The 9,597-nt window shown below is 44.6% G+C and overlaps 1 protein-coding gene across 2 annotated transcripts; it reads right to left on the bottom strand.

The window, feature by feature from the left end:
• Positions 1-13: 13 nt before the first annotated feature.
• On the bottom strand, positions 14-9,286 carry SLC10A4 (solute carrier family 10 member 4). 2 transcript variants are annotated; one of them, XM_044418479.1, is made up of 3 exons: positions 8,482-9,286; positions 6,734-6,944; positions 14-807 (listed from the first exon to the last, which is right to left on the bottom strand). In XM_044418479.1, exons 1-3 carry the CDS (start codon positions 8,949-8,951, stop codon positions 553-555), a joined length of 936 nt encoding a protein of 311 aa, XP_044274414.1. In that variant the 5' UTR covers positions 8,952-9,286; the 3' UTR covers positions 14-552. The 2 variants fall into 2 exon arrangements, with proteins under 2 accessions (XP_044274414.1, XP_044274413.1); XM_044418478.1 differs by having other exon boundaries at positions 14-1,071; positions 8,482-9,282.
• Positions 9,287-9,597: the final 311 nt, after the last annotated feature.

Raw genomic sequence — 9,597 nt, 5'->3', positions numbered from 1 at the left:
AAGCTCTCATACATTCTCTTAATGGGTTGATACCATAGCAAGAAATTTAATCACTGATAAGTATACATAACATTAGTTCATCCTTTCCATACACATAGAAGCTGTTTGATATGCAAGATACACAACTTTGTTTTTTAAACAGCAAATGTGGTTGGTGACATTGGGTACACTTGACAAATACAGCCACCATTTCCCCTTGCTCTCCATATCTTTCCACACCAGTCTTCCAAATTCCTCTTCAACAAACAACATTTCAATGTCATGTTTATGGTGATGGCACAAATTGTGAAAGCATCTAAGGAGGTTGTTGCTGATGACTTGTGGAAGAAAAATATTGGCACGATTACAAATCACAGGGTTGTATTCAATGGGCTATATATCCAATGTTAATCTAACCTATGTCTCATCCATTTAATAGGTTTACTCTGAGTAACACTGGCTACAACCCATGCTGAACACGTGCTTGGAGTTGTCGTCTTGTGCCCCATTCCCCTTGCTTTGGCTATACCACATATCCTAAAATAGGGTTTCCTATCCAGGTCTTCCCTCTCGCTAGAGGGCAGTCTGTGTGGGCTCCATGAATGCTGAGCCATGACCCTCAGCAATCACTGTGCCATACGAAGTGTCTGGCACTTCTTCTTCCTTGAGTTTCTTGTAAGAAATGTCTGTATCTTCATCTTCTTCTACTAGAGGTTCTTGCTTATAGAAGTCCTTGCCATATATCTTGTAGGCCAACACAAACAAGCCAGCTTCTGCAGATTGGAAGAGGGCATAGAGTAATGGAAACATGTACATGCTCCCAATGAGCTGTGGGGGGAAAGACAACTTGAGTATAGCAGTACAGAGCTGAACGTTCTGGCAGCCAGTCTCTAGAGATACTGTCCTTTTGCAGTGGGGTGGCAAGTGGAATAATGTTGCTACACCATAGCCACAGCCATAGCCTGCCAGGGGCATCACCACAGCCACCACGTAAACAGTGGCTGGAATAGTAGCCAACAGTTCAGGACCCAGCATCGTACCCGTGAGAATGAAAAGGATCACCAAAGTCACCAGGAGAGACCACAAGGAAACCTAGCAATGAAAGGATTGGATGAGAATAAGCAGACATTTGGAGTACTGCTGCACTTAATTATATCAATTATACAGGTTATTTTAAGTGTACTAGCAGCACAAAGGAAAGTGGGGAAACCAATAAAAAGATGTATAACTCTGTCCCATTTGGTAAAGCATAATAGCATGGGGTGGTGTTATTTCAACAAAGGGCATTGTTTGATGATCACAGCCAGGACTAATAGGCTTAATAGCAAAGTTACTTGTATTCTATGTAAATGGATCCTTCAGCAGTTGAAGAGCTGTTCTGTGGAAAACACAGTATCTGAACTCGCAAACTAGTTTATGTAATTCCTCCCAATCGTGAAACTGTGGTTTGCAAACCTTAGTCATATTTAGACTCGACTAACAGAAATAAATGGGTCTTTAGTCTCTCAGGTCTATGCCATTTTTTATTTAAATGGGTCTTCTCTAAGTATGCCTAAGCCTGGATCCAACTGGAGGGATTGTGCAAACTACAACTCACCAGTTTGGATGTGATGACAAACATCTGCAAAATCTGATCAAAAACAAGGGAGGGGGGATGCATGCAAGCTGAATTGTGTAAGACCAACCAATGTTAAAGACGCTTTGATAATATCACCAATTGCTTTATTCAATTGATTATATGTGGTCCTGTATTAAATTGCCATTTTTCATTTTTGTCTAATGTTTAATTCTTTTAAATTGGCTGACAAGTGTTGTAAATAAATTGAATCTTTAATGGCTGTATCCTATAAATATATTCTTTGTGAATGCCTTTAAACCATTACAATAGTTACACTGAAACTGATACTATACCATACTATAAGGGAACATGGAAAAGTAATGCCTGTTTATATACCCCATTTTCTAGCCCTAAAAGGGCTTTTGTGCCTATAGTATTAAAACACAATATAAACTAGAACTAGTTTTTGAAAGTTTAAAACAACAGTCAGTCAGTCAGTAAAGTCTTAATCAGCCCCCAAAAGGAAGAAGTGACTAGGCTTGTCAGATCTGGAAAAAAGGCAAAGTTGTAAAAAGTGAGTATCCATCTTCCTCGTAGCTGTTCACCTTCCTTCCTGCACTAATTCCCTCAAGTATGCATTTTGCTATGAGAGAAATCCTGCTTAACAGTTTTTATATGTGCTCAACAGCAAATGCAGCATAAGATGTTTTAAACACATTCCAAGAACATCTGGTACATTGGCAAGGTAGCGGAATCTGTCGTTTTTAGGGTTGTTGCTGTTTATACGGCAGGGTGCCTGCCACTTTAAATGGCTAGTCAAGCATGTTGGGTTAATGTTCCACAGTTTCTCCATATTAAATCTTTATAATATCTGCATCTGAAATAGCAGTATGAACTACCACTGGGACCACAAGAAAGTTGTTTCCTTATGAAGTAATTCTATCTATTATTCCAATAATTATGCTTGGGAAATTTATTTTAAATTATACTTTTGATATATTTTATCAAAAGTGAAAATAAACTATTAGAAATAGAGCGTTCCATGAACTTATAAGGGTCCTATTTAGAGTTGAAATTAATAGGACTTGAGTTAGACTAACAATAGATACAACCCTGACTATCCTGAGAACACAGAAAAGTTAAGAAAAACTGAGGGAAAATAGTAAGGGATAATGCCTGCTATTAAGCCAATATGCAGTAGTCAAGAGAAAGGAATGAAATTTAAGTCTTTGAGATAATGCCCCATTTATCTCAATGGACTAACCTATAGTAGGTTAGTCCTGGGTACATAGGACTAACCTATAGTACCCAGGAGTGTAAAGTTAAACATATTTATAGTATGGCTGATACATTTTTTTATTTACTGAGGCCTCATGGTTTTAACTTTCTGAGGGAAAACTTCACCTGCTGATATTTGCCTTTCACAAAGTTGTTAAAAGCAAAGCATCTCTGACTTTCAGCAAAGTAGCAATATTAGAGTGGAATTCAACATGGTGCAAGTGGAAGCTGCTCGCACAGGAGGACTTGTTGCTTATTCATCCCCTGCAGTTCTCCACACACCTTGAACATCTGTTCCAGAGGGTTGCCAACACCTCCAGAGATGCTAAGGCTATACAGAAGGAGGAATCAACCTCTCTTAATTCAATTGTGCCCTCTATTTTGGAACATTCAGACATCACTAGAATTTTGCCCCTTCATAACCCCTTGTTTGCTTGATTTTGTGTGGCATGGTACAATACAGATAACTTTAGATGGCAAGTTCCAGGGGCAAAACAAACTTTTGCCCCTTTTTGTTACTTTATAAACCAGTATATTCAATGGTAGCATTATATACATAAAATTATCAACAGAGTAATGGAAACTGCCAATATATGGACCACATATTCAGCATGTAACTTGCACTCATACTTCTTTAATTCTCTTTGTCTTTGCCACCTTAATGGCAACAGTGAGTTTAGGTTGTCATGAATATTTCAGCAACCTATTATTATATCAATATAGCACTTACCCTATCTATAAACCTCTAAGCAATTTAGAAAACCAGAGATTTAAATACATCATTATAAATAACCACACCAGTTAAAATTTTAAAATATTTAAAAACAAAGCTAAAATGCCATAATTAAATGAATAGCCACATATTGTACTATTTCCAGTTAACCAATTTTGCATTTACTGGCCCTTGCACTTAAGTTGAATTTCAGCAGTGCTGTCCCCTCCCTTCCACCTGTTGCTTTATTTTGGCTTAATTGAAAATGTATGCCTCTATTGAAAATGCATGCTTCTTTGGGTGTGGGTGGGAGCAGAAATTGCAGTGCAATCCTGTACGTGTCTACCCAGAAGTGACTTCAGTGGGACTTACACCTAGGTAAGTGTGTACTGTTTTCTCCAGTCTTTCTGTGTCTGGACTCCCTAGCTAAACAGAAGGCTCATGAATGGTGCTGTCCAACTTACCTAGTTCCTTCTCGCACAGTTCAAATTCCTGTGCCTGCTCACAACTCTTGTCCCTCACCACTTCACTACTTGTGTCCACTCCAGAGGGCATGTGATTGGGTCCTGACTGAATGCACTGGAGGAGGAGAGCGGTGGCCAGAGAATAGCAAACTAGATGGTTCTTATCTATAAACAGAATAAAGGAAGACTCTGGTTGTGTGGGGGGGGGGAGGGGGGAGGAGGAGAACAAAGAACACTTTGATTTTTTAGACAGATTAAAACATGATCCTAGTTGTGAGGAGAAGATTCTTTTAACGTGTTTGGGAGTGGAGGTGGAAGGGAGAGAAAGGAAACTACGTTTAAACTGGTTTTTAAAAGAACCTGATTTAAGCGGGGGAGAGATGTGTGAAATGAAGTAATTGTAATGAGAACAGTCAGCAGTAATAATGTTTAGGAGGAAGGGAGGAAATTGGGCTGCTATCTAGAACTGCTTTGTTGTCTTGCATTCTGTTAAGTCAAATTACTAGACTCTGTGGGTGACCACTTTCCCTGCTATAAAATTGGGCTTTCCACTTGCTGTTGCTATTGATTTATGTGTCTTGGAAAGAAATTACTGGTCTCCAAATCTTATCCTTTTGTCTGCTCTGATTTTTTTCTTTTCCCACTTTTTTATGGCCACCATTTTCTTCCAGATCTATTGAATTTTTATTTTGTTACTTGAAGCACATTGCAAAACTTCATGGAATCTTCATTTTGTGGAAAGCTGATAAAACAAGGAATCCTGTGGAAAAACAGGGCAATAATCCTTGCACATGTGTAACTTTCTAGTCTACGCAGTATGTTTTTATACTACATTATGGAACAAGAATTTCCAACTTCTTTTTGCAGTTCTGCTCCTATAAGTTTAGCAATAAATCAATATATGCACCACACACACACCAATAAAGGTTGCAAACATGCATTTAAGAGTATGCTCCACTCTGATTATTCTACATGCAGAAACTTGGACCAAAAGCTGTTTTCCTCAGACTAATATAGCTATGCCATGAAAAGTTTAATCTATCTAAATTCCTGTGTCAAACTGCTACTAAAGGCACAAGAGCAAGACCAGTAGAAAAAGGGGGGAATCCAGTATACAGTCCAATATATAAATTTTGTGAGCAAGCCTTACAAGTCAGTGTGATTGGTTTCTGAGTAAACAAGCACAGGATTGAGCTGCACAGGAAAACTGCTCTGTTCCTTTATTATCATTATAGCTGAATGATTCTTTATTAGCCACATGGCTCCCTGGGCTGGTCTGTGATTATTAATACAATCCTATTCATTTTACTCAGTGGAGATTACTTGCACATGGGTACTTGCACTGAATAAGATTGGGTTGCAAGTTTCTTACAGAATGTTCAGTTCATATTTTTTCAGGACTGAGTGAGAACTGCAGAACAAAGATCTTGATTGCATAGCTGGAAATAAATCTTTAAAACCTTCAGAAAATCGTATTTGCACATAGCTAACATGCTCTCTGTATGAGTGTGTCCATGCATGTACACATTTCTTGGTAAAATGTGGCTCCTTCTGTCCTACCTGGAGACATGCTTACCATTAGCTACTCTGCCCCCTGCCCCACCAGTCCCAGTAGGCACCAGCTGCCAATGGATCTGGTGGTGACAGAATTAAATAGTATGGGCACAATTTTCAGCAAGTTACCAATGCTATCTCTTTTATTACATTCAAGATTAAATTGCAGAGAAATCATGTGGTTCATCAACATTTGTTGTAAACACATATGGACCGCCTTATGTTTGGACAGACTGTTGATTCATCAGGTCCAGCACTGTTGCCTCTGGTTACGGCTTGGTCAGACATTTGCCCAGCCAGCCCTGCTATAGAGGTCCTTCCACTGGAGGTGCCAAGAACTTAACAATAACTGGAGCTGGTGATACTCAGCTACACTTGGAAAAAATGGAAAAGTGACTTCATGCTTTCAGGGCACATGAGCAGACATTGCCCTTCTAGAATAACTCGCATCAAGGGAAACCTGGATGAGGATGTGAAAAGGGCACCCAAACCTCTCTTTCCCCCTGCCACATTGTACATGAAGGCATAAAAACAGAAGAGGAGCTGTAATGGATCAGACTAAGGTTCTGTCTAGTCCATTCTGTTCACCCAGTGGCCAGCCAGCTGCCCACTGAAAACCTGCAACAGAACATGAACACAATAGCAGCCTCCTGCCCAAGTTTCCCAGCAACTGGTATTCGTAGGCAGACTGCCTCTGAAAGGGGAGGCAAGGAGAAATGGAGCTGTACTGACCCCCGTTATGTTACAAGTGCATGCAGACACTGCGTGGGTGATATGAGTAGATTCTGCTTTGGATTGCATACCTAATGCAAGTTGTTGCTGTTGTTATGTGCTGTCAATTCAGCTCTGATTTTTGGCAACCCTATGAATGAAAGCCTTTCAATATGTCCTATGTATGACAACCCTGCTTAGCTGTTCTAAATTCAAGGCTGTGGCTTCTTTTCTGGAATCAATCCATCTCTAATGTGTTCTTCCTTTTCTGCCACATAATAAATACACCAATTTAACAGTGTGTTGAATGAAAGGAACTGGTCAGAAATGCAGGTGCTCTGGAGACCTGCCTCTTATACCAACGGCTTTCTCAGTGGCAAAGGCTGCACCTTCATCTCCTGCCATCTGCTCCAGAGGCAGCCAGTAGAGGCTTCGGCTTGTCCAAATGGGCATGCGTCAGGACTGGGGGTAGCTTACCTTCAGCAGAATGTCTGCCACTCGTGTATATCTGTAGCGGATGAAGACTCCGAGGCCAATGGGGAGCAGTGTGCTGCACAAGGTCAGGGTGACGGCGCCCAGAGGCAGGAGGCGCACAAGCGGTGTGTTGATCCAAGCATGGCTATAGATCCACAGGCAAAGGGGCATCAAGACCAAAGCAAGCAAAGTGGACGATATGGTCATGATGATGCTGCCAGGGACGAGAGGAAAGACCTGCAGTTTTCCCAGGCTATTTCCCTATCGCAATGCCTCTCCCCCCAACCCCAGTTGTTCATTTTGCACAAACTCTCCCCCCCCCCCCCCCCGCCGTCCCATTACGGGCCTGTGTGTGGGTTTGGTGAGGGCAGCACTTAGTCATCTTGCAGGCGGAGTCATCTATCTCCTCAGTGCAAGTTCTGTTTGGGCAGTTCTCTCTCTTTACACTTTCCCTTTTTTTCCCTCCCAGCTGCATCCCTCCTTGGCTATCATTTTCCCCACTCAACCCCCCCTCCCCTCCCCCTGCACATGTTTCTTAAGCACTGCTGCCTATAGGGTGTGTCTGACTATGGTCAGGGTCCCTCCCTCCCCACACAGACACACACCCTGAAGAGATATACTTCTTTCCTCTTTCTGCAGGCTTGGAAGTCTCTGAAAAGTGAAAGGTGGAGGACATAAGACTATAACAAACACCAGGCTGCATCAAGCCAAATGTCCATCTAGTCCAGCATTCTCTTCAAACAGTGGCCAAGCAGCTGCCTGTTGCTCGGAAATCTGCAAATGGGATGTGACTTCTCACCTTGTTCCCCAGCAAATGTTATATATAGATAGTCGAGGAGCTAGCCATTGGGAACAGCAGCCGCTGACAACATTGTCCTTCGTAAAGTTGCCCAGTCCCCATCAATGCATCTTATAAAAAAAATTGTTAGTGGCTCACAAAAATTTAATATATGAAGGAGCGAGACTTCTCGAACTGTGTGTGGCAGGATATGCCTGTGCCTGTTATCTGTCTAGTTCCATTAATTCTTAATTTATTTGATAGGGGAAAGATGCTAGGACTCAATATTGCACGGAAACTTTTTTCATTCTTCTTGAAATGAAACTGCCCAATAGCCAAAGCTCTCTGAGCAGTTCACAAAAATTAATGCACAGACTTACAGGTTATCTCCGTGCCTTTGAAAAGGGTGTAACAGGCACGCATTCAACTGGTGCAGCTTACCCCAAGTTGCCAATGCAGTGATGCGAAAGGCTTTTATTATGAAAGAAAGGCGTCTCTTTCGAGGTAATCCCCCCCAAAGCATACTTCCTCTGAAGCCAGACTTGTTGATTTGAACGTAGCAAAACTTGCAAGTCTTCAGCAGCTGCTTGATCGACAACTATTTTGCAAATGCATCATGTGTCCCTTTTCCGGGGTGGGTGCGCCACACCAGTTGAATGTCTGCCTGTCACGCTGCTCTACCAGGAAACAGGGGAGCCATAGATATGATGTTGGCAGGGGCAATACAGGCTTTGGTCCCGCTCCCGCTTCCGACGCTGCGGAGATGCCTTCTGAGGGGCGTCCTGTCTAGTGCCAGCTTCCCGTGCAGTGCAGGCTCTTACCGAGGGAGGGCGCTCGCTGGCCTCTTTGGATCCTTTCTGCCGCCGCCGCCTTGCGCCCACCCCGTCGAGCCCCTTCCCTTGATGGGCTCCGGCTTTTCTCTCCCAGCTCTGGCCCGTCTCCGCCTCCCCCTCCGTTCCCGCCCCGCGGATACCTGAGGTTCATGTCTCCGTTGACCAGGAGGGACATGAGGTTGGAGAGGTTCCCTCCGGGGCAGCAGCCGCACAGCAGGACGGCCACGGCGGCCACCTCGTCGAGGGCGAAGATGAGCGCCAGCAGGAAGGCCACGAGGGGCATGAGCCCGAACTGGCAAAGCAGCGCCAGCAGCAAGCCCAGCGGCCGCCTCAGCTGCGCGCCCAGCTGGCTCAGCTCCACCGTGCAGCCTAAGCCCAGCATGGTCACGCACAGGGCCAGCCCCACGAAGACGCTCAGCCCCTGGTTGAGGGGGCTGTTCCAGAACGGAGGGGTGCTCCTGCCTTCCTGGGGAGGGAAGCTGGACGCCTCCGTCGGCGGAGCCAGGCTGGGGCTCGCGCTGCCCGCGGGGCTGGGGACGGTGGGGACGAGGTTCCCGCTCCCTAGGGAAGGGAAGGGGGCACTCGTGTCGTTCTCCCAGGAGTGGTCCATGGCGCTCGGTGCGTGCGTCCGCCTCTCGCAAGCGCCGAGTTTCGAGTCGGTCAGCGAGTCAGCCAAGCGCGGGCAGCTCCTTTCCGCCCACCTTCCCGGTCCCGAGCGCCGGAGAAGCCGGGCGAGCCTCCGCCAGGTGGACACGCGCAGATAGACACGCGAGCAGGGAAGAGGCTGGGAAGACTGTCAGTCACTCTCCCAGGCTGGACTGCAGCGACGCCAAGTCCCGGCAGGGCCCCTCAGTCGTCTCCTCAAGTATTTCTGCACCGCCTTCGTTCCGCCAGCGAGCCACCCACCACCTCATCCCTTACGAAGCAGTGCATAGCACGCCAAGCTCGCAGCCCTTGGCTCTTTCTCACCGCTTTCTGCCAGCCGGGGCAAACGCGGGGGTGGATTTTTTGCACTGGACCACCCATGCCCGCTTCTCAGAGTCAGTAAGTACGTTGGTTGTGCCCCCTTCTATGGGAAGGGCAGTCGCCTTATTGCTCCTTTTCCAGCACATTTCATTTCCAAATTTTATTTAACGTTCGAGATAATGAGATTAATAATAAACACCAAATTTCTGGTTGTTAGCTAAAAATGTGTGGAACCTCCTGAGGAAACTGACTAGGGCCAAGAGAAGAAGTTTTGCTTCCTTTGGAAATCT

Source organism: Varanus komodoensis, unplaced genomic scaffold (genome assembly GCF_004798865.1).
Source record: "Varanus komodoensis strain SLA01 unplaced genomic scaffold, ASM479886v1 scaffold9, whole genome shotgun sequence".
Lineage (NCBI taxonomy): Eukaryota > Metazoa > Chordata > Lepidosauria > Squamata > Varanidae > Varanus > Varanus komodoensis.
This window is presented reverse-complemented; position numbering and strand designations above follow the sequence as displayed.